The following is a 25,883-nucleotide window of genomic DNA, read 5'->3' as shown; positions in this document are numbered from 1 at the left end:
CATAGAAACTACAAGTCCCAGAAGCAATGTTGGCTGAACAGTAAGGAATGGGCGGTCGTGGGCCATTTGCCACCTACAGGATTTGTTTTCAGGAAATCCAAAATAATCCGGTTGGTCTCTGCTTGTAAAACGATTTGCAGCACGCCCAGTACGCCACAAGCATTGTGAGCTAAAAGTGCACTTGTGACGTGCTCGTTCAATTGCACTGTGCAAAGTGCAGAGTCTGGAAAGAGAGCATAGAAACGAAACCAAAGTGGATAACATGCGGTTTTCAATAACTCTGCTCTCAATATGCCTCTAACCTCTGCTCTTTGGAATCTGAGTCAGTGAAACAGGTCCACTTGGCTAATATTTTGCTAGATGTTGTGATAGAAAACAAGGGCTCAAGTCGAAGTGTTTATCAGAGGCTGCTAGAGGAAAAGTCATGTATTGCAGTTTACGGTCAGGAGGCCAGCCCCAGACCTCTGGCCTCCTCCTGGTCTCACAACTGTGTCCAGGTGTATTCACAGTGCTGTGAAGGGAATGCCAGGAGTTGTTGGATATGCCAGTTCGTCCTCATTACTTTCTTTAACACACAACACCCTCACGACTGTTCCACAGGAAGGGGCAATAGACCACCTCCCAGCATCCTCCAAGCACAGCCCGGCCTCCCCTGTAATGGAAGGGCGGGGTCAGCGGAGTGGTGGTGGTGTTTACACTCAAGTTGAGGTGTGCTTCCGCACAGGTTCATTTGGCCCATGGTGCCACCGAGCAGCGTAGCCTGGGTTGCCAGCGCCCGGGGTAAGGCAAGTATCCTTCAACTTTCCTTTTAACACGTTTCACCCCTAAGAAAGCCCCTAAAATGTTGCACTCCAGGCGACCACCCCTAAGGCCCCACACACACTACGTCACTGGTCCCACCTATACCTATAAAGGTGGTTATAAAATCCGAGGGCCTGCCTACCAAAATAAGTCAGAGGTATGGAGGCACAGAAAAACAGAGAGGCAATCTACTAATGTCCCAGGGTTCAAACCAGTTTACAGTGAATGAAACCTCAGCATGTGAAGCTGGCTTCAGGGATCCCTTATCTGTTTTCCATGTAGAACTTCAGACTTTTTCCATGAACCTACCTGACTCAGCACTGAATAAGGTTAGTGAAGTAGACTGTGGAGAAAGTGATATATGTTTTCCTGTACGCTCTCCTTGGTGGCGCCGTCTCATGCTCACCAGCTCCCGTGCCAACCCTACGCCATGACAACAAGTTTTGGGCATATGGGGCGACAGCTCGCGTTTTCTTAATTTACCTTTTTTATGTCCTGGTACGCCATGCCGCATGGTGACAACACTTGTGGAGAGGGACATTAAATAAAATCCACACATGTGGTCACAGGCTGATCCTGTCATTCTGAAGGAGAGTCAGCGTAACCCTTCTATACAGGATCTAAGATATCCACACCCTTCCCCTCGATTGGAGAGGCTTCAGTTTGTATTGATGATTTGTCATGACTCCATTTTTATTAGTGCACAGAGGAAGCACGTGCCCCATAAAATGATGCGAGAATATATCGAAAACGAAGTGATGCTTTATTGAAATTCGTCCATGAGCGAAGCCACTGGAGGAAACTTTAGTCAAGAAGACATTGATTGGCATCAACAATTTATGAGAGCGGTTTCATGCATTTGGTTGAATGGACGGCCACTTCGCGAGGAAGTGCATGAATTTTTTAGGATGCAGAAAATAGCTCTCCAAAAGCAAGAAGCCTTTAGGGACAATAGACTTCCACGACCACTATGATTCGTTTCATTAGACGATGCAGTCGAAGGCAATCACTGCCTTGGACTTTTGATATATGCTACTCTGTATAACATTAAGTACCACAGAGACAAGGCTTACGATGGAAAACGGGTCAAGGCACTGCAAATACAACCACCTGGACGCGATCACTAATCACACAACATTTCACAATCTATTCGCGATCACCATGCCAAACACCTGTTGTTGAGGGCGAACTGTGCGACTGAAAAGTGTACATGGATGGCACGGTCAGCGGTCCTCCACTGGAAGCGGTACCCCAGAATCCTCTTTAAAACCATCCTAAATGCCGCAGCTTGACTCATATGGCAACAGAAGTAGGACTGCATCTCCCAAAATGAAACTGCACTACATATTAACTTCTGTCCTTCAGAATCTCTCCTAAATCTTTTGCATCATCACAAGTCCCCGATTATGAATGTTTCTGCCAGACATGCAGGGATATTTGTAAACTCTTGCATTGATTGGTAGCCCCAGGAGCCAATCATGCACCATTTTTTAACTTGAAGCTGAAGTACAAGACACAGAAGGCAACCTTCACGGTCTGTGTCCAAACAGTGGCATGGCACCCTCCTCCAAAGCAGACTAAGCCATTTCCCTCTGCCAATTTTACAAGGAGCGCAAGTCTGCAATGAAGGTTTACTCCAGAACATATATGAACTCTGGGCTCCCATCTCAACTGAGACTCATCTGAACTCACACAGAGCCCTTACACCTCCTTTGGACCAACTTTTCATCAATCTCTTGCTCCTCACCACAAACAGAGTGCCAGATCTTGTGCAAGCCATGCTCTCTGCACAGTGCAGGTCTATTCAAACCTAGACCTGTGCCATAAATATATAAAAATAACAAGATCACTGGAGTTATCATAGACACCCCACCCCCACCAAGGAAAGCATGAGAGAGCTCTGTATGTATGTACGGCATTTATATACCAAAGTCCAGGCTGGGGAGCAACAGAGTGTTAGACAAGAGGACGAAGCAGGACAGTTCCAGGGAGGTCAAACCTTTCTAGATCATGTAGGTTGGCCAAGATGCAGGGAAGCCCTACAGAATGGATAAGGTGTTCATAGAAGACGTGCAACAGATTTTTCTTCCACTGCATGGGTGACTGATCAAGAGTTGGTACTCCGTATTCTGCGCTCATATACAGGTTAGAAGAATGGATACAGTATACGGACACTCTCCACCATGAATTATTTGCTAATGAAAGGGCTAAGCAGCGCATATCAACAACTGACCTCCAACTGGGTTGAAAGGACCGTTATGCAATCTTGTGCACAAGATAATTGGAGACAGCACTTTAGGAAGCCCCACCTGGCCTCTAGTGTAGGTCGATGCCTCGGCCAAAGGCCACATCCTAGAATCTAGAGATGGTCATTGGTCTAAGTCCATCCCAGCCTCGCATATCCTGGCTTCTAGTGTTGGCTGTACTCCTCAACTCCGCTCCACAACTCCATCTCGCGAGTTAGTTTCCCTTCAGCCAAGCCCGGCCCTGCACCACCCCATACCACCCAACTCTCCTCTACTGCTGGTAGTTTAGCTCGGCCACACCCCATGTCGCCGAACCACTAGTGTAGCCCACACAGCATCTCCAGGCCACTAGCATATTTCCCTTCAAGCCCTGCCCACCCCAGACATCCTGGCTAGTAGATTTGGTCTTTTCCATCAGCATGGCCCCGCCCCACACCTCCTAGCCTCTAGTGCTGGTCGGGTCCTTCATCCCAGCCTCACCCCACACCTCCTAGCCTCTAGTGTTTTTTGCCTTTAGCCCCGCCCCCCTTGGCTGCTCGAGTTGGTCGTTTCCCCATCGCCGCTCTGCCCCTTACCTCTGCTGATCCGCTGCTTCTCTCCAGACAGGATCCCCGGAGTATCGATAATACTGATGCTCTCCAGAACAGGGTTGGGCAACTGGGCACAAACAAACCTAGACAAGACAAAAAGCAAACAACTTCAGATGTCTGTGTGTGGCAGACAGGGTAAGAATGCATTCATATTTAGAAATAAATAATACAATTGAGTGAAGGAAAAACAACTCACTTCAGCTCTTTCAGCTAAAAACATACTGTATTAATACTCTGACTCGAATGTTTCAAAGTAACATATACCTCCCAGAAATAATCCCATTACAGATTTCCTCGCAGAATGTTTTACTGCGGTTTACAGTGCTGGATTCCGGCCTTGCTGCTTGCTCAGTTTTTCTTTCCTGGTACTCTGTGCCACCTCCTTGCTGAGCTGCACCACTGCTATTCTCTCCTCTTTCCTGAATATTATTCAGTGCTGACACTTGTTAATCCTTGCTGCCTCCCTCCTTTGTTATTCAGTGCCGACGATTGTTAATCCGTGCTGCCTCCCTCCTTTGTTATTCTGCGCGGCCTCTTGTTAATCCGTGCTGCCTCCCTCCTTTGTTATTCTGCGCTGCCTCTTGTTCATCCTTTCTGCCTCCCTCCTTTGTTATTCTGCGCGGCCTCTTGTTCATCCGTGCTGCCTCCCTCCTTTGTTATTCTGCACGGCCTCTTGTTCATCCGTGCTGCCTCCCTCCTTTGTTATTCTGCACGGCCTCTTGTTCATCCGTGCTGCCTCCCTCCTTTGTTATTCTGCGCGGCCTCTTGTCCATCCGTGCTGCCTCCCTGCTTGGTTATTCTCTGCTGTTTAACTACTGCTATTTTCTCCTGACTCCAAACGCTTATTTACTTCTGCCTGATTGAAGCCATGCCTCACTGCGGACTTTCTGCCTGGCCTCCTGCCTTTTAAGCAGCGCTGCCTCCTTTCAGTGCTGCCTCAGACTGTGCAACCTTCTGTTGTACAATGACGCCTCAAGGTCTTGGGCTCTCAGTCCACACAAAAAATTGTCTTTGAGAATACTCCCTGGCATAGTGTCTGCATAGAGTGAACTACCTATTGATCACCGTTTCGCAATTGTTTTAATCGATTGTTTTTCTAAATGGCTGTGTGTACAATTTGTAAAAGAAATCACCACTGATGTCACCATTAAGTTTTTGAAGAGTACTTTTATCAACGAGGGGTATCCTTCTGTTCTCATTTCAGACAATGGGACTCAACTCACGTCCTTGAAGATGACTTCTTTTGTTAATGTGTGGCATCAGGCATCAGAAGACTAGTCTTTACAACCCACAGGGTAATGGCCTTTGTGAAAGGGTGAATCGCCTCGTCAAGGGTGTGATTCAGATGTTCCTTGAGACTGGCTGTTTTTCTACAGAGCGTGTCCAGGAACTGGTCTGGGCTTACCGCTCCACACCCCATAAGAGTGGTGAAAAATCTCCTTTTGAACTTATGCGTGGTCGCACGCCTGTAAGCAAATTGACCCCTGCTTGGTTGATGGGTTCGGGTAGTGATGTTCCCTTAATTCATGACAGTACCCCCATGCCCATCTCTGTGGGTGACCTAGTTAAGGTTAAGCCGGGTAGACTTGCTAAAGGTCTCAGCAAGTTTAGGGGTCCCTATAGGGTCAAGAAGGTTTTTCCTCACTTCATTGTTTTGGCCAATGGCGAAAGTTGGAATTACCGGAGGGTGGCACTCTACCAGAAACGTAAAGATTCTTCTCCTGATGACCTGCTTCCTACTCATGGTGATGGTTGTAATGGTTATTTACTGTCCTCTGGTGGTCCTTCTCCGCCTATTCCCTTGCCAACTGAACGGGGGGAGGTGGGTGGTGGCGATGCCTCTACATTCTTATGTGCACATCAAAGTGGTTCTGTGGTTAATTCCGCTCCTACTTCTCTTGTTCCTAAGCGGTCATCGTTGAAGTGGAAAACGATGTCAGCGTCCTCGTTCCTCGCTGTCCACACGGGGTTCTTGAGGGGCTCTTGAGCTCTACCGCACTGCAGTGGTTTCCTTGGCTGCAGCACACGCGGAGAAGAAATGGTCGGACACTCCACAAGTCCAAGTCGCCAAATGTTGTACAATGATGATAACTCCACAAGCAGGTAGGTGAAGTAGAAGCTTTATTGCAGCACAGATATAGGTAGGTCAGCCCCCCTGTCCAACCAGAGCTCCAACTGCCAACAGGGCGAAGGAGAGCTCCAGAACCTAGGGAGAGATCTAGAGTGCTGGCCCTAAGAAGAAGCAAAGCACTGTACAACACCTTCCTATAACGCTGATCCGCTCCTGGCCGTTTGCCTCACTGCTGTCACTCTCTGCTGGCTCATTGTTTCCATGCTGATGTTTTACACTCCCACCTGCTGTGCTGCGCCCAGTTATTATGGGCAGCTGCCAAGTTCTGCTGTGTTCCCTCCCTACTATATCACTCCTCGGTTGTTATTCAACGCCGCCACCAGGGCACAAGTCCTAAAAAAAAAAAGTAGGGGGACTAACCTAGTTAAACAGTATGCAAGTGGCATCACGCGTCATGCCATGCGCCGTAATATCACGGCGCATGGCATCACATGTGGCATCACAGCAATTGACATCATTGGAAGTGGCATCACAAGCCACAACTTTAATATGTACGTGTGATGTAAAGCGCTCTGACACTCTGCTTTGGGATGAGTAACGCTACACAAGAAAAAATAGTGGTCCTTCAATTATTTCAACGCCTTCTCAGGGGTAGCAATTGCTATATAAAATATATTTATTTTGTGTAACTATTAGGAAAGACCAACACACCCGACATTCTTGCAGTGCATTAGTATCTAGTAAACAGAGCCTGAACAAAGTGCAAAGCTGCCTCTCTTAAGTATGGGTGAAGTGCTAACCTTTGTTTCTCCTCTGCTGCGTTTGCTTCTAGGTGTGAGGATCTTGACTGCTGCATTCCAACAGACTCACACAAAAAAAGGAGGCCGGGTGACCACTCAAATTCGGCCTTTATGGGCCCAGCAGGAGTCTAAAATAAGAAAGCCCTGTCCCAGCCGGCACGTTGTTGCAGATGGAAAGCAGACAACGTGCAGGCGCTGCTCAAAATGTCCTGGTGTTTGGAAATTACATCGGGACGAGTTCAGCACATTTAGTGGGGCCCAACCTCGACAGGGTGGACGGCGTTCACCCTGTGAAAATAGTGGGTGGACGCCATCTACGCGCGTGTACCCCCGACTTGTGCTCTGGTCGCCACCATGCTATGATGCCTCCGTTATTCCAAGGAGCATTTTTCGTCTGCTGCCTAACGGCTGTGCCATCGTGAGGTGCCGTCACCCTGGTATTCTGAACAGCCGGCACCCTGCTGCCTCACTGATGCTCTTCCGATCGGTCTCCTTGCGGCGCAAACTCCCTGCTATGGCATGCAGATGTCTGAAGTGGAAAAAGTAATTTTTCACCCAGCCAAAGCCATATCTAAAAATCTAACTTGAAAAAAATCTTTGATACCTGATGTACTAATGGTAATGTTTGTATGTGATATGGTCTTTCAAGCTTTATTAAAAGATAAAAATATTTTTTTTTAAAACTTAGTAAAAGCTAAGCACTGTTTATAAAATAAAACCTAAAAAGTTCCTAAGATAGGCCACTTATGATTAACAACTCATGCCCCTGCCATGCACTGCTTATGACCTCACACATCACCACGGATGACGCCTCAACCGATATCGTGGATGGCATCACTAATGAGCTCACAACATCACTGTACAACTAGTGTAATGTATGGTGCAGAGCGTGTACATGTCCAGGGAGCACAAGAAAGCATTAACAAGCATTGACATAACCAATAGGTCACCCCTTTGGGACAGAATGGCTTAGTCATTGCTTTAGAGGCTAGGGCGGCTGGGCAGCATTGTTCAAATAAAATTTCATTTTAAAAAAGGCGATTGCGCCTGTGTAATCCCACTGACATCTGCATGCCTCAGATAGCATGTGCACCATCAGAATGACGTGGGTACCATTGTGTATTGATCCAAGATGGCAGTAAAAAAGAAATCATTTTTTTTAGAGCACAAACAAAACAAGAAAAAAAAAATCTAAGAAATGGAGAATAGCGTGCAGGAGGAGAAAGCAACCCAGAGTGGGAGGCGGGAGAGAAGCACATGTGGGAGACAGCTAAAAAACACATGCACTCTCATGGATTACTTAAGCAAAAGAAGAAAAAAATAGTTACCTAAACGTGTGAAGAGTAAGGACACAAGAAAAGAGGATTTGATCCAGGAAATTAAGAAACACAAGATGGACAATCAAACCCCTCAAATAAGAAGTAAATAAGAATGACAACAAAGACAAACAATGGTAAACAATGGGAGGAGTTGACCTCCGGATAAACTGAATATAGGTCTTTTGCAACCAGATTAAAAAAATAATAAAAGCATTGGATAGAACAACAGGTCTCACCTTTGAGACCTACTGGCTTTGGGAATGTTTCTTAGTCTTACTGTACAGCATCTATGCCAACGAGATTAGCAATAACAATTCTGATGCCCGTAATTTCTTGCATTTTTACGAGCATCCTCGAAATGTGGCGCCAATGCCATGCACTATCCGTCAGCAATTTTACAAGTGTGATGATTGCGTGGAGGCAGAAGAACGTGACCTACTTAGCAAGAGTTAAAGGGAGGTAGGTGTGCAGTTGATATCGCCAAAGGGTTCTCATATACTCATTTTCTAACATCCTTTTCATCTGTATTTTACAAAAATATTCAGACCACCCTTACTACATGAAATGAATGAGCTGCATGTAGTAAGGCAGAAAGCAGATCACAGGAGAGCAGTGCAGATTAATACTCTAGCAAGAAAAGTTATTTTCAGAAGCAGATCTGCTTTCTATTAGAGACCTATAGACGTGATAAGTAAAATATTATTCTAGTGAACCCATAAATTGAGATTTGCCACAGTAGCTGAAGGCTGGCAGCGCCCCACCCTGACCTCTCCATCCCCTCTGACGTCAGCACTAGTCTGCAGTGTGCTTTGATAACTATGCATATGCATTAGCTAGCAGCTCTTGTCAGAGCATGCTCAGGGAACCAGAATGTAAGCGGAAGTAGAGTGAGGAGTAACACTCCCAGTGCCGTGTGGCTCTCTTCTGCAACAGGAAGCCGTCCTAGTTCTCCCTGCATCCCACGGCACGAGAGAGCACAGCCATAGCTGCCAAGGTTTCAGATTGTTGTGTGAGACATTATCATAATTTCAGTGTAATTATTAGTGACATTTTAACGACTGAGTGACACTTTCTCGCATGCAAAATCTAGCAATGAAGACAAGGAAAACACATATCAGAACTTACACCCATTTGAGCAACGAGAAACTCTAAAAAGAGCTTAAAACTGCTGCAAAGCACCTGAAATGGAAGGGCACTAACTGGAGACCGACTGCGTGACTGCAGTTCTCAGCAGCAGAGCGCAGGCAGGCACTGCAGCTGCTGAGAAGATTATCATTGATCCAAGCATTCATGACCGTGCAGTAGCCTGAGAGCAATTTTAATAGGATAGCAAGTGCAAGTAGGAGATTATACCGACACTCAGTCTCAGGCACTTCATGCTGCCAATTTTTCAGATTTCTTATGCTTGACATTTCAGGATTTCAGTGTACTGATCAATGACACTTAACTGCAACAGGAGACAACATGTGTAACACTTAGAGTGACACTTTCTCACACGTCAAACTAAGCAATGAAGTGCAATGACAGAAATAAATATCAGAAATTACACACTTTAGCACAACAAGAACTCTAAAAGTATTGAAACGCCTACAAAATACATGAAAAGGAAGTTCACTAACTTACTGCCCCCTTCTAAGATGATGGTACAGTCATCTGCAAGGGCTCTCAGTGCTGCAGAGAGTACTGGCATACATTATACTTAACTGATGTCCTCCAACTGCGGCCTCAATATTGGTAGTGACTTAAGATTGTCACTTTTTGGAGAAAAACATACCAGCCACCATCTCCGGTTTTAACAGTTTGCAAAGGCCTGGACTGGATTTTTTTAATGGAGCTTTATATGCCGCCTCAGTGTCTGCTTTGTCGGGGGGCTGTAGTGTTGCAGCACCACGTAAGTACCACCATAAGAGGCCTGAGGGACAGGGATTTTAGGTACTCCCCTCAAGGCATGCGGTCAATGGTTTGCTCTGATGTTTCGCGTCAGCTACTTAATAAGGCAACCTGGGAAACGGGTGTGGCCAGTTGAGGGGCCACGAGCTATTAGCTATTCAGACACTGCATGGTCACAGCGGAGCATGGGCCTTGCTGGACAACAGGCAAGTCGCTGACCCCCCCTCCCCCCCCCCCCCCCCCCCGCCCGGATCCACGTCAGGCAGGTCCAGATACTGATAATTAATATATATAATATGGCGGACTGGTGCTGGGCTGAAAACTAAATAAAAATACCAATTTGCACCATCTTGGGTCTGGCTGGGTCCTGTTTGTTGGTGTGGCTGATTGCGCTGTGCTACTCACGTTGGGAGCTGGACATATATATATATATATATATGTATATATGTATATATATTTCCCTCACCCTTCCTCTCACTCCCTCTCTACCTCCCTCCCTCTCTCCCTCCCTCTCTCCCCCTCCCTCTCTCCCCCTCCCTCTCCCTCTCTCCCCCTCCCTCCCTCCCTCGCTCCCCGAAAAGACCACGTGGTACACACTTTGATGCGCTAAACTGGGCGGGCAGTTCTGTTTGACTGAATTGGCGATAGTCCCATGGCCCGCTGTGATGCAGAGTTGTTGATGTTTGAAGCCCCAGTAAACGAGAGATGACCAGAGCTGTGAGACAAAGCACACAGCTCTCCTTTTGTTGTCACAGCGGTCTCACAGAGCGCTCACTGCATAAATGCAGCTCCACCTACAGCGCGCCTCGTAGGAAAGTCCCTTGGGGCAATAGAATGCATGACGAAGGCACTTCGTGCAGTGATGCGGACACCAGTAATAAACTGCGTTAATCTAACCCTTGATGAGTGGTACTTGGCAGGGCTGCACTGCCTCTTCCCACTGCCTCCAGTGACTTTTTTCAGTCTTGGGCCGTTCCCAGTATCTAAGCTAGTTAAGACACTATTTTACGATTTCACAGTTTTTTATATCTATTGGGCGGCCTTGGCCCAAAGGCGTTAGAGCAATTTACATGAGCACCAGATTGAAGTCCACAAGGTCAGATTTTGTTCTTTAAAGCCACAACGAAATGAAGTGCTTTGCCCAGAATGAAATGATGTTGCGCCAACGTCGGACTCAAACCTGGTTCCTCAGTGCCACAGTCGGCAGCTCTCACCATTAAGCCACATTGCCTCCCAATTGCTGAAGATTGTATAAAATTACAAAACATGATTAAAAAGAAGCAACCTGATTCTTCAAATTCTTCTAAAGAAAGTACTGGAGCAAATATGTGATGCATCAATGTTAGGTTTCACATTTCCCATTTAAATGTGGTGAAAACTCCATTAGCTCCTTTTCCTATTGTGTAAACAGATCAAAATTTTCTTTTGATGTTTACACAACAGAGAGCTGCAGTTTTGAGTCTAAGATCTCTCCGGAAATCTGCCTTCGAGCTTCTTGGATCAGCTGTTACACGAGCAGTGAAGATAAGATGGCTGCAGTCAGGCTTTCCAGGGTGAGCACACACGGACCTCTGTACCTCGTATGGACGCATGCTTGGATGCTACGGGGAGCAGGGAGGCCACTATTGATTAACCTGGCTCTGTGAGCACCCAGGATGCCCCATTAAGAAGCAAACAGCCCTGGTCCTGCTGTTATCAAGAAGTGAAGTGCTGCAGAAGTTTCCCATTCAGAAGGTCTTACAGCGAGCAGCGACATCCATCCACCAAAACGCCGTAAAGACAGATGGAGGGACTATCGCTGCACTGACACGAATAAATGCAGCGGTCTTAAGGCACAGCCACAAGGGGTGCCAGATTTCAAGTGGAGGTCTCAAAAATGGCCCTGGTGCTAGAGGAAGAAGGGTACACTAAAACTCTAAAATGCCATTTGCCTGGCACTCGGATCTCAAACCTCTCTGGCCCCGCCTCTCCTAGGTGGCATCACATGGTTGATGTTTGAATAGATAATGAAATGCACTACGGTGAACTCATTGCTTATTCGGCTGGATTTCATCAAAATGTTGAAGGTGTGCAAGTTTGCTCCGCGCAAAAGGAAGAAACCTGGCTGGGTTCCAACAAACGGCACAGTGCCATTGGTTGGAACCCAGCCAGGTTTCTTCGTGTTCCATCACATGGTTGATGCCTTGACTCACAGCTTTCTGCTGAAAAGATCACAAAGAGCAAGGAGTATCAGCCATGCTCATTTTCTGTTCCCACTGCTGCCTTCATGACCTTGAAATCAGGGGTAGCAATGGAAGCCAAGGACAACCAAGCCATGGGTAGGTGATGCTACCCCTGCCTCGCCCTAGATGTCGTCCAAGACAACTTAAGCTGATCCCGCAAGGATTTATCAACTTCCCTCTTCTCAACCGCGCCTTCACTCCATTTTGAAGCTTTCTCTTAAATGGAATATAAATGTAGGCGGGCTGTCAATATCTCCCTCAAAATTGTAAATATAAACATAGCATTTATATCAGCAGTTGTCTCTAGGCAATCTGCGCGCTAGGCTGCCACAAAGAAGTTAAGAAATCCAGTACAAGTTGGTTAGAGGGGATACAGTCTTTACCAAGTGTATGGTGGTAATCCTAATCCAAGTTTACTCCATGGCTCAAAAACAGTCGCACATTATGTTGCAAAGAGCTTAGCAAATACTCTTGCGTCAGTTCATTAGCCAGAGAACCTGTGTGACCCCAATGCGCCACGTTCAAGTTTGGAAACTGTATATTTCTTCACGAGTCCTGCGTGGATAGTGCTCTCTTGCAAATGAAATGAAATGAATGAAAACAATATTTAATAAAGCGCACTGCTGCCAAGCGGCTTCCTGGCGCTGGGGGACCTGGGTCAGAACTCACAGAGGGGGACACAAGGGAACCTAAGAAGGGAAAGCCAAAGAAAAAAGAAAAAGTTTTTAAGGCTTTACGGAAATGGCTAAGAATAGGAATGGAGCGAAGATGAAGTGGGAGACTATTCCAGAACTGGGGAGCCAAGACGGAAAGACGAGTGCCCCCGGATCTGGATTTGCGGAAGCGGGGAATGTGAAGAAGGGAGAGAGAGGAAGACCGGAGGGTGCGACTAGGAACATAGGAAGAAATGAGGGAAGTGATGTAAGCAGGGGCAGAGCGAGAGTGGGCACGAAAGGCAAAGCAAGCTAGTTTGAAAAGGGATCTGAAGCGAATGCGGAGCCAGTGAAGGGATTTCAAAGCCGGGGTGATGTGAAAGGATTTGGGGAGGGAGAGAATGAGACGGGCAGCTTGGTTTTGAATGGCCTGTAAACGTCGGGATTCGTGGGAGGGGATGCCCACGTACAGGCCATTGCCGTAGTCGAGGCGAGAGATGACTAAAGCCAAGACAAACATCTAGGGGCTTGGTGGCTGCATCAGGAAGCAGGGTAGAGGGAGGGGGCCATCCTCTTGCAGGGAGCAAGCCATTACCTGCTCAGGCCTAGCATGTTACAGTACTTGGCCTTTAAGGTGTTGCCACCCAGACACGTCAAAGAAAGTACTGGCATAGGGAAAGATAAGTGAAATAATGACTAATACTGTTAGATAATGTATTCATGAACCCTTTACGGTTGTGATTTTATTAGGCCAAGCCCAGTAAACAGCACAAGTGCGGTCTACTGCAAGACATATTCTGGCTTACCAAGAACATAGTGGGACTTGTATCCCGACCTTTGCTTACCAATGGTTGGCTTTCCTCGTCACTCATTTACCTGCAATTTATCTGCGTCCTGATTGTCAGTCTTGTGTTTGTGAAGAGGAAATGCTCCCATGGGAGGGACAATCTGTGTTAGCTGGCATTGTAGCTTGCACGGTTTGCTTTTCAAGCACTACTTTTTCCTTTTTTTGTAAAGCACTCCGTGTTGCACCCTGTTGCTCGACTGCTCTTCCCGCACTCCCTCTTGCACCGTCCAAAATGCTTCTTCCGAACCACGCCCTCCATGTTACTTTCGTCCAACCCAGTTTTACTTTCACTTCTGCCCTCCCAACCAGTTGTTTTCATATCCCCTCCAGCCCGCTCCCCGTTTCTGTTGCATGCCCTCCTGTGTTGCTTTAGTATAAACTCCCGCCGTTCGTCCCCAGCCTCCCGTCCGTGATGTGAAGAAAGTCGTGCCTCCCCCCCCCCCCACAAGGTAAATGGAGGGGCCCTCTCTCCGATTTAATCCGGAGCTCTCAGGTCTGAGGACCATGCTGAGGGGGCCCAAGCAGCTCGGGGCCCACCTGCACAGCAGGTGGTTTGGGCCGGTGTTACGCCCCTGTTCCCTGTATTGCCTCCTCTCCACGGTGTTGCTTGCCATATGCCCTCCCACCCACCCTCAACTGTGTTCCTTCCCAGATGCCTTACATGTTGCTGCTGCTCCGCCTTCTTAAAAACTAAAGAAAAAAAAAATGCACTTTAGCACCTTTTCTTTAATCAGCAATCCATCCTAGATCAGTAACTAAGAAAGAAAAAAAAATGCAGCCATTTTTTTTGTCTCCTGTTCCTACCAATACATGCCCAGCAGCTTGCTGACTGTTAATTACATCCAGTTGTGATTACACAATTAAAAAAAATAGTTTTTGTTTAAAGGACATTGTAGCATCCAAGACTTCTTAAATCCAACGCATCTCTTTAGATATATGCCCTCCAAGGAACGAGCCAAGGCTGTGGGACCTCGTCTTGGTTCACTCTGGACTTCCCTGGCTAACACTGTGGACATTAGTAAAAGATTAAACAGCGAATCATGAACGTTTAACAGTCCCTCTGTAAGGTACACATACAAGAGGAGCAGTGTTCACAATCCGCATGGCGGCTGTTCTTTGTAAACAGCCTATTAAAAGCACAAGGCACTGGAAGGAAGACTACATGACAGTGCAATCACTCCAGCTTTCAAATACCAATGGACCAATTTCCTTTGCACTTCAGTACTTCAAGGTGGGCACAAAGCAAAATGCCAACTATCTGCAAAATAAATAAATTGTTGCTCAGTTTTGCATGAAGCATCAGACAGACCCAAGTGATTTTTGTTATACTAATGCTCTTTACTCAGTTCGCTCTTGGTCGGTTCACCGTTTTGCATGTGTGAATTTGTTTCTTTTCTGCTAGAGCATTAACCTGGACCTTGCGATTGTAATAAAATTATACATTTAACATACTTGCTCATGGGGTTTTCCACCATCCCTCTTCATCCACTGGTCTATTGTTGCGTCATTTGTATTTTTCTGCTGCGCACTGCACGATGCAGCACGGGCAATGGGTCAGTCCACTTCAGCCGTTGGCTAACTTCACTGTGAGTGACAGCATTCTCTGCTTTAATTTCCCAAGGAACAGGTCTGGGCACAAAACAGTTATCTTCAGTGCCAGGGAATACTATGATAATGCGTGCTTTTTCAGACCCAACATTTTTTTTGCTTTTTCTCCATTTTAATATGGATGTGGGACTGGCAGCTCCCACAACGTTTCATAAAATACAAGTCAAAACAAAACTAGCGTTAACAAAATAAAAAGGCTAGAATCCAACAGACCAATTGAGTTTGCCAATGCTTGTTTTTTCTTTTCTTTCAGTGATCACAAACAAGAGCAAAAGTTAAATGAAGGCCTGAGGTACGGATTTCCTTTCTTTTCCATCTAATGGGAGACGCGTTCCATGAACACACCCGCTGCATTCTCTGAAAAGGCGGTGCAGCCAATGTCCAGAGCACTGGGGCTTACCGAGGGGTGTGTCAACCGCTCCACATAGCCCTGTACACCCCCCTGGATTTAATCCGTGCCTTTCATCAATCATGTGAGTAATGACACAAAAATGCTGTGTGTTATCGGGCTCCACCTCAACGCTGGGTTTTCAGGGGAATGCTCAGCAGTTAACCTGACTTATGGAGCAGAAATCTGAAAACAGTATGGCAGGCAAACATTTAGAAGACTTGAAATAGAGATTTTTTTGAAAATTAGTAGGTTATCCTTGTTTTGTTGATTTTTGCACCTTTGTTGTGGCTTGAGCGCTACAAAACAGGCCTCAACCACAGATGCTCAGTTCAATCGAAGTGGTTTGGAACTCGCAGCAAAGACTCTTGCACCACCGCCTTGACTGTCAGCACACAAGGATAATACTGGTGCTGGTGAAAATTTTAACACCCCAAAACATTGAACTGTAGTAAACAGGTGACTCGACTAAATTACAAATTTTTAGGTAATGGAGTAGTTCTGGGTAAACCCACACCATAAACGCCCCCCCCTCCCCCTTTACAGACTTATTTAGCGCGAACTTGATCCGAATCGGGTATCAGAGCGCTTTACATAGCACCAGTTGCATTTACATGAGAACACATTAATTTTTGGTAGGCACGGGGAGATTAAGTGATTTGCCCAGAATCTCAGGATGTTGAGCGTCATTGTCGAGACTCAAATCCAGTTCCCCAGATTAGTGGTCGACCGCCCTAGCCGTTAGGCCAACTCGGATCATGGGCCCCAAGATGTTGGCTTGGTATCCAACAGTGGCTGCTACAAGCATCCCCCTCATGGGAATGGCCAATGTTGACCCTAACTTATTATCTTGAGGTTGGTGGTAGTGACAGCACATTGGGAAATTGTAATGAGAAGATAAAACTTTCCACGATAACTGAGAATCAAAGGTCTGAACGCATAGTTTAATTTTCAACATTTGAAACACAGGATATGTTGGGCCATTTTCAGCCAGGGTAAAATAACAGATCAATTCCCTTTCTTAGGCTAAGGACAGATATTTCCAACAACTCAATAGCCTTATTCGGCATTTGCCAAAGCATACATCTTCAAAGAGTGGGATGAGAAGGTCATTTCCCTGTCTCTTTATACTTTCCACACTTGCGCCTCCTGGTTCTCCACCTTGAATACACTTGGTGCTGCTGGGCAGAGGCAGTCGGAGCACCTCCATCTCCTATAAATCGACATACCTCCTGCAGCACCAATCTCCTTTTTGAAAACGTACGCTCTTGCATTGAAGCCACTGTTGACAAGATAACCCCTCACTCCTGGAGAAACCTTCACAAATCCAAGCTCTTTAAATGGCCCTTTCCCAGTTTAAGATTCAAGAGACTGGAGAGTCACAAAAACCTCTCCGTTGATTACCCAGATCAGAATGAAGGAAAGATAGTAATTCTTCGCCCCACTTGTGGGCTAACCTCTTATTGGTTCAATTCGACTAGTGACTTCCACATACCTTAGCAAGGACTACCATGACAGCGAAGAAAAAGAAAGACAATGTTTTAAATCTCATAAGGGCTGCATTGACTGTGTGCTGCGCGAACCTGGCTGAAACCTAACGCTTTTGTGTATGTGATTGATGATTTGCACAGAGAGCGTGACCACGAGATTTTACCCATTGTTTGTGTATTAGTGTGTTTTAACTGCACAAATGCACTTTAATTTTTAAAATTGTACCTAAATCCTCTCGCAAACCTCTCTGAGGCGATCCTTGCCGCCCCTGACACCCCGGTCCACCGCAAGCACTCGGCTTGATTGTTGTGGAGGGTGCAGGGCTCTACCTTTCTTCCGGGTTCCCTCCCGGTGCCGGGCAGCGATTGGGCGAGAGTGTAGGGAGGCGGTGCTGATCGATAGCACGGCCCCTACAAAACACTGATGTCACCTAAGACGCGCAGCAAAAGCGCCGTATCCGCGCCGAAGACACGCCAAAGACTAGCCCGTCTTGGCCCGTCCGGGACAGGACGGGGCTCGGGGCAGAGGGCTATGTCTCACTCCTAAAGCCACCACAAAGTTGGACGTCCGCTCAGCTTAAAGCATTACGACCTAGGAAGCATGTCGGCTGTACCTTACTGGAAATTCCACACACTGCTAAGGCTGTCTGCCCTAATTGCAATCTGTCACTATCTTCCTTTCAACCATATCCTCCGCGTAGATCCAGAGTTAGGAAGGATCAAAAACCGTGCTCCCCCACTGATGAAGTATTTACATTTTACTATATAAATTGCTGATCTTTGCCCAAACATAAACTGGACATTTTTAACCTGCTGCTAGAGGACAAACCTAGCGCATTGTTCCTCACTGAGACCTGGCTTCATGAGGGCTCCGGTCTGGATGTGGCCACCACCCTTCCTGCCACATATGCGATTCTCAGAAAGGACAGAACCCGGAAAACCGTTACAGAAAAGACGTTACAGATCTCACACTGTGAATCCACACTTTTTAAACTCTGCTTGAACCCTAATTTTACTTTTTCAGGCTCCTTAATTTACCGGCCTCCTGGGAATGGCACCAAATGGGCTTCTGAATTAGCAGACCACATCACCCCTCCTTTATTGGCCTGTAAAAACTTCTCTATTATTGGTGATCTAAATTTACACTTAGAGGATCCATCTAATACCGCCTGTGTGAACTTGCTAGATGATCTGTCAGCACTGGGTATTAATCTCATTAATTCTGGACCCACCCATAAGGCTGGCCATCTGCTCGACCCAATACTTTCAAATCTCCCTGAACTTATTTGGCAGGACAATACCCCGGTCTGCTGGTCCGACCATTATTTAATTAAATTTAATCTGAAACCACCTGCCAATTCCTTCTCTCATTCTATACCCCAGGTTTCATTAGGAAAAAATTGGAAAAAACTTGACATCTCTAAACTCAACACGGCACTCAGATGAATGTACCTAATAAAATCCAAGACATGGAAGGCATTGCAACTGCCACTCAACAATGGCTCACCAAAGCGGCTGAGTCTTGTCTGCCTATCTCAAATACTAAGAGAATCAGACACCGCCGTCCGGTCCCTTGATATAATGACTCCCTTAAAGAGGAAAAAACCAAATGCAAGGTACTAGAAAGATTGTGGCGAAAAGACTTTGCTCCCGACAAGAAAAAACGATATCAAATTGTCCGAAATTTATATCATACTGCATGTAAGAAAGCATGCGCCGTGTATGTTTCTAATACCATCACGGAAGTTGTGAATAAACCCAAAACTTTATTCAATACAGTGAAAGATTTAGCGGGGGCTCAAACCCTAGCCCCGGCCCGCCCATTGAATAAAAAGCAATGTCAGGACCTCGCCCAATTCTTTTCTGATAAAATAGAGAAATTAATCATTGGAACAACGTTGATACTACCACAAAACAAGACCTGGAGAACACCCCCACTGTTAATCAAACTTTACAACACTGGCCACCTATTACAATTGATACCCTTCAATCCATCATGAAGACTATTAAATCCGGCTCTCTGCAGGATCCTATTCCTATGAATATCATGAAAGAGCTAGACTCCTCTCTTGAAATTATTGTTGACACCCTAAATTCATCTTTGGAGCTCGCTGAAGTACCCAGCCTCTGGAAACATGCTATAGTAACCCAACTCCTGAAAAAAACAACAGCAGACCCAGATATATTAGCCAACTATAGACCCATCTCTCTTCTCCCAGCTTTCTCTAAATGTCTGGAGAGACATGTACATTCTGCCCTTACCATATTTGCGGAAGAAAATTCCCTTCTCCATCCGACCCAATCGAGCTTCCGAGCGGGTTTCTCTACAGAAACCGCTCTGCTGGGAGTCTCAGAAACCATCCGGAAACATCTTGACGATGGTCAAACAGTTGCGCTTATTCTACTAGACTTAAGCGCAGCCTTTGATACTGTGTCACACAAAAAGCTGCTCATCGCGCTAGAAAACAATGGAGTTCAAGGCAATGCCTTGAAATGGATCAAATCCTTCCTGGACCAACGGACCTTCCAGATAGCTTCATCTATGGCATGCTCTGAATCATTCAATTCCCCGCATGGAGTACCACAGGGATCAATCCTGAGCCCTCTCTTCTTTAATCTTTACTTAAGACCCCTGGCGGATTTAGCCGAAAAATCTGGGCTGACTTTCATGACGTACGCAGACGATTCTCAGATCATCTTCAGGCTATCAGAATCTCACCCAGCATCTCCGTCTCTGCTCAAACAAGGTCTCCAGAACATCTCCAACTGGATGAATATGAACCAGCTAAAATTAAACGGAGATTCTTTTAATGGGTAAACAGCCCGATCTATGGAATGCCTCACATTGGCCTTCTTAGATAGGAAATCTTCCAACACCAGTATCTCATGCGAGGAATCGGGGGTAATCCTAGACAACTCATTGTCCATGAAGCAACAGGTCAGCAAAGTGGTTGGACTCTGCTTCACCATCCTAAGATGGCTCAAAAAGATATTATGGATGCTGCCCATTTCTATGCAGAAAATAGTAGTCAATGCCTTAGTTACATCCCGGCTTGACTACGGGAACATCTTATATCTAGGTGCCAACAAAGGAACAATAAAGAGACTTCAGATGATACAAAATACGGCTGCCCGGATTCTTTGTCAAATACCCAAAAATACCCATGTGTCCCCTTACTTGCGCAAACTTCACTGGCTCAGAATGGAAAACCGCATCAAATTTAAGACCTTAAACTATATGTTTAAAATAAAAGCAGGCACTGCACCAAAATACCTTCAGGCATTAGTGCACCCCTACATTCCTAAAAAGGAACTTACGGTCACTCTCAGCAGCAACGTACTGTGTGCCCAGATTCAAGCTTTCCACAATGGGAGGGAGATCTTTTGCCTATCAGGGTCCATCCATGTGGAACACACTACCTATCCACATACACAAAGAAGAGTTATTCTAAGTTCAGGAAAGAAATAAAAACCTGGTTGTTTGATCAATAACTCTGAATGGCCTATGACGTGTCACTCTCACTTCTTTGCTGTGTCTTTTGGCGCCGGGAAACCCTTTTTGGGTAGCTGTTGTGCCTTACAAGTTTATAAAATAAAATAAATAAAATAAATTAAACACTAAGACAGATACAGCAGGGCAGGCACCACAAGGACTGCAATTACTGGAGAGAAGTAGGCGCTCATGTGCTCAATTCAGGGTCTGCATACGGACTTAGGCAAGAAACCACAATGATGGGACATGATGTGCACAACATAGAAGACGATGCAATGAAAGAAAAAGAAAAATGCAAGTCGGGCGGCACACTATGCTAAACACAGATTTTTAGCTTTAAGTGTTTAAAGCCACGCCCCTAATTACACTGGCCACACCCCTTTGAGACCCCTCAGTTTATTCATCCCACTTAAAGCCCTGAGTAAGTCTGTGATACAGACAGCAACAGTGGCGCCTGTGCGCCTACTACACAAAGATACACTTCGGTCAGCCCATGGTGTAGGAGAAGTTAAACACACAGACAATTCCCAAGGCTCAATGCCCATAACGTGGCCCTACACAGATCACACCATTGGTCACTCTGGAGTGGGAGAGGGTGAAGGAATCTTGCCTAACTTGCCAACCAGGGGAGGGGCGGGAGTCAGGGGGGGGAGGGGGGGATGTGGGAGGGGCTAAACAGACCGAGGCTAGGCACATTTCACTGACTAAGTGTAAATAAGCCACCACACTGTGTGCTTTGTGCTTCATTTATGAAATACATCCACAGTCATCGAAAGCAGCAACGGCCTCACTGGAATTTTAAGCAATTGTCAAATGGAGGCATTGCACATTAGAATAGTAATATATCACTCAATATGTCACTGATCAACCAGGGTGCAGGCAAGATTCCAATCAGGGGAAAGGTTGTGTTAGTTAGTTAGTCTTGGACATCTGTACTGTAAAACTCCTCAGCTACGGGTGGTTTCTTATTTTTGTAGTCAATAGACAGAGACCCCGAGTGGGTCACTTTAATACTTTTACAGCTACAGTTGTGGCAATGGTAGAAGGTCTTTGTTCCTCTTCAGTACAGCGCAGGTACCCTGCGTCTTTTTGCATTTATGTAGGTATTACGAAAGGGAGTGGGGTTCAGCCCCTTTGAGTTTCTACTTGGCCACTATGCCTGGGAGTACACCTAAATCTTATGTGGAAAACTCCAAATGCCCACACAGGCTTAAGTAGCCAACGTTTACAATGGTTTAGAACACGCACAAGATGAACAAGAATCTGGAGGCCAGTCAGGAACAGGCACAGCAGAGGCACAACAGAAAGGTCACTCTCGACAAGGGGCCCAGGTAGCAGAGCATGCAGAATTAAGGGCTCAGCAAGATTAATGGAAGGGTTATTAAAGTGGGATGGAAAGGTAAGTGAGGTTTACTACCTTGTAACCTCAGAGAAGAATTTCTAAATGGGCTAGTCAAGTCAGCACCCTTAACCCTCATCATGACAGGGCTTACTTGGTCACAGTTGAGAGATTCTGAGGGATAGGAGAAGAGTTGAACCCTTCCCCATCTTCTGCACTGCAAGCACACATGACAGCAGCTCACTGAACGGAGTACACCTCTCCTAATCAGATAGAGGAGCAACAAACAGACAGCAAGAAGGCGCTGAGATGGTTTACCAATGTTTTTCTCTTCAAGCTTGACTACTTAACTTGCTTGTCCAGGAAAAGAACAGAGCGGACAGCCTGCCGTTCTTCCAGCCACCCTGACTTCTACGATTGGAATTAATGGAACTCTTAGCATAAATATTGCTAAGAGCAGCAGCAAATCGATTATTCAAGTAATCCAGTACCACACCACAGTGTAGAGACACTTGAAGAATCCATCATTCTTAAACTGGAGCAGGTCTTTAAGAAGAACCATGTTGGTTCCATGCTTACTGTTAGCCCAAGGGATGGGACTAGCTCAGGTGTCCTTTACACCGTCATGAAGGTCATCCCGGACAAATACCTTTCATTGGGGTGGTGATCATTTTCAAGACTTTGCACCGTCCTTACACCTTTCAAGATGATTGTTAAGCTTCAAATTAAAAAGACTTACCGCAGCCTCTTTCTACCAACAATAAGCTGGCAGCCCCATCTCTATTGTTTACGCACACCAATTTGCTGTTACCACGCTTTTCACATCGGAACGACATAAGCACTGCAACATCACTTTACTTTTGTAGCATCCTTCTATTTGCATATTGTTTGCAAGATATTTCCTGTTGGATAAAACAGTTTCCTTTACACGTACGCTTTGCTGAGGATTCACCTCTTCCTTAAGCATTGTTTACGCAACTTGCTGTGGATAGTGCGTGATCCATAGGTCCAGCAGGGGTGAATTCGTTTCATTCTGTAGTAACTTAACCCAAAGGAATGTGATTGTTTTTCTTTTAAATAAAAAGGAGGACAAGCACACAATCTTGCTTAAGGCAAAATATCTTATGAAATCTATGTTGTAAGAGTCCAATGAAGACAAAATTCAAGACCTGGGATTAACCCATATATCTTGTTGTGGGGCTCGCACTCTCTGAATGTGGGTCATAAATTACTGGGTGGTAAACCAGCACATTCAAAGATAATCTGACCTAGAAATTACAAGGGAGAGTGAAATTACATTTGGATTTTCCAAACTGTGCAAAACAGGGTGACGGTACTTTAGAAAAATTCTCAAACAATCTCTGGTGCCTACAGACAATTACAAAAACAAGAAGGACAAAAATAGGTAGTGGGAAAAATGTCCTATAAAAGGAGCAATTAAAAAGGTGCAACTCTTCCCAATGTTCCTTCCGTTTTTCCAAACCATTTTACACCTTCCAGGACTTCTGGTAGTCTGAAAAAATCAACGCTTATTCCCATGGTTTGAAGTTTTAAATTCGTCCTCTTGCAGGCATTTTTGGCCAGACTGAATACACCTTGAGAATGCTAGATATCAAACCTGGAAGATATACCACAACACGGGTATTCAATGCACAGCTGGGAGGCGCGGGTCCAGAGCAGATGCTCAAAATAACAAATATGTTAAAAGGCTCCATTTAGATTAACTGCGTGCACATTTAAAGTGTGTCACCAGTTTTAACGTGTGGTCTGGATCTGGGCCTCCTGGGCCTTTGATGTACATACTGATGATAAAAAACAAAGTCCAAACCCCATTAAAAATGCAAATGTTAAAATATTTCTGGATAACCTGGCTAGGCCTGGATGATGCTGTTTGTACAAACAAAAAACCCTTTTAAACCTCGTTAATTTTGGAGAAAAAAAGAAATTCTGAAAATGCAAGTCAAGAGTTAATCTAAGGGCTTAGAGACATTTGCCCTAGAATATAAATTTAAAGGTACTTACTGTCTGACAGTAGATGATATGCAAGCCCAATTCTGTTTAACTAGACACTAACAAAAACCCAATGCAGAAATCTCAGGACCCCACTATGAATTATAGGGGGGGGGGTGGGGTGGGGGTTGGGGTGGCCTTTGCCATCTCAAAAACACAATAACTCCAGCCTATTGCAAGAATAATTTTCCATGCCCCTTAAGAGCGGGAACGCTCACCGAGAGTATCAACTGCATTTAACTTTGTTGGTGGGTATTAGCTTGATGATGTGGTCATCCTTTACCCCTTCCACGCCTGAGCACCTCAGGCCCGGTTCTAGAGGGTGGGCCGGGTGGGCCAGGCCCACCCAAACATGAGCCTGGCCCACCCAAACATGAGACTTGGCCCTCGCAGCGAACCTGCCACTGACGTACAACAACAACAACTGTTCAGATAACTGGTGATTTACGATACTGCTGCAGAGTAACCATTTGTCTTTTAGTAGTTTTTAAATGCAGATAAACTGAATTTTATGGGAATAGCTCAGTGGGTTACTACCTCTGTTACAGAGATCCTTGTGTAACTTGCAGTCCAGAAATTACTATCCTAACATAGGACAATGACCTATGAAATGTCATCAAAGAGCTGAATACAAACTTTGCTTTTTTGTGTTGTGATATAGTTAGAGCTTCTACATTCTTTCTGCATTCTAATGTTACTAAAAAGAGTTTGTTTGGCAGTTGTACCTTTTTATCAGTAAAGCCAACCCCCAACCACTGGGGTACTATTTAAATCCTGAGTTTTTGCTTCCCCAGACCAAACCCTTGTAAAATATATTGCCCACCAGTGTGGATGATGTGATTTCTATACCTTGAAATCCTCATTGGCTTATGTGACATTCTCCGTAGACTGATTTATTGTCTCTGTATAATGTGTGCTGTTATGTAAAGTACTGTGACACCCTACACTGATATGAGTAGCGCTATACAACAAATGGAATGTATATGAGTGAGGGGCAACGGCGAGATGAGGGACACTAGTGGAGGGTGGCAGTGAGGAAATCCATGTAGGAGGTCATGGGGTGGGGGGCTACGGAGAGATGAGGGGCGCTGGTGGAGGGTGGCAGTGAGGGAAGCCGAGTAGGAGGTCACGGGGTGAAGGAGAACTACAGAGAGTTGAGGGGCACTAGTGGAGGGTGGCAGTGAGGGAAGCCGAGGAGAAGGTTATGGGGTGGGGGGGAACTACAGGGAGATGAGGGGCACTAGTGGACAGTGGCAGAGTGTGAGTCCGAGGAGGAGGTCACAGGTTGGGGAACTATGAAGGGATGACAGGCGCTGGTGAAGGGTGGCAGTGAGGGAATCTCAGGAGGAGGTCATGGGGTGGGGGGCTATGGAGAAATGAGGGGCACTAGTGGAAGGTGGCAGTGAGAGAAGCCGAGGAGGAGGTCATGGGGTGGGGGGCTATAGAGAGATGAGGGGCGCTGGTGGAGGGAGCAGTGAGGGAAGCTGAGGAGGTGGTCATGGGGTGGGGGAACTACAGAGAGATGAGGGGCACTGGTGGAAGGAGCAGTAAGGGAAACTGAGGAGGAGGTCATGAGGTGGGGGGCTACAGAGAAATGAGGGGCACTTGTGGAGGGTGGCAGTTAGGGAATCCGATGAGGGGGTCATGGGGTGGGGGGGGAACTACAGAGAGATGAGGGGCACTTGTGGATGTGGCAGTGAGTGAATCTGAGGAGGAGGTCATGGGGCGTGGGGGAGCTACGGAGAGATGAGGGGCACTGGTGAAGGGTGGTAGTTGGGGAGTCTGAGGCGGAGACCATGAGGGGGAGTGGCTACAAAGAGAAGAAGGGCACAGTTAGAGGGTGGTAGTTGAGTTATCTACAGAGAAAGAGGTAAAAAAAAAAAAGGTCAAAAAGACTTTTACACCAGCACTAAAGCCGGCCGATTAGGAAACTGTGGAGCATACTTTAACACGCATGCTAATTACATTTACTGCTATATTCAATGTTTCAAGTTTGAAGGTGATTTTACTATTGTTTTTTTACTGGGAATAATGAAAGTGGAACTGAATGGTGGCTGATATGGGGCTTGGGCCCAAGGTCAGCTGTGAAATAAGGTGTAATGGAGAGGGGTGGTAG

General features: G+C 46.0%; 1 protein-coding gene across 1 annotated transcript in view; it reads right to left on the bottom strand.

The window, feature by feature from the left end:
• The window catches only part of EHD3 (EH domain containing 3), a 183,513-nt gene that overhangs the window by 85,805 nt on the left and 71,825 nt on the right, over nucleotides 1–25,883 (bottom strand). Inside the window, exon 3 of the mRNA XM_086927982.1 lies at nucleotides 3,623–3,720. Within this exon, the coding sequence (XP_086784108.1) occupies nucleotides 3,623–3,720 (98 nt within the window). The remainder of the gene's footprint in view (nucleotides 1–3,622; nucleotides 3,721–25,883) is intronic.

The sequence above is a fragment of the Lissotriton vulgaris genome, chromosome 6, assembly GCF_964263255.1.
Source record: "Lissotriton vulgaris chromosome 6, aLisVul1.2, whole genome shotgun sequence".
Classification (NCBI taxonomy): domain Eukaryota; kingdom Metazoa; phylum Chordata; class Amphibia; order Caudata; family Salamandridae; genus Lissotriton; species Lissotriton vulgaris.
This window is presented reverse-complemented; position numbering and strand designations above follow the sequence as displayed.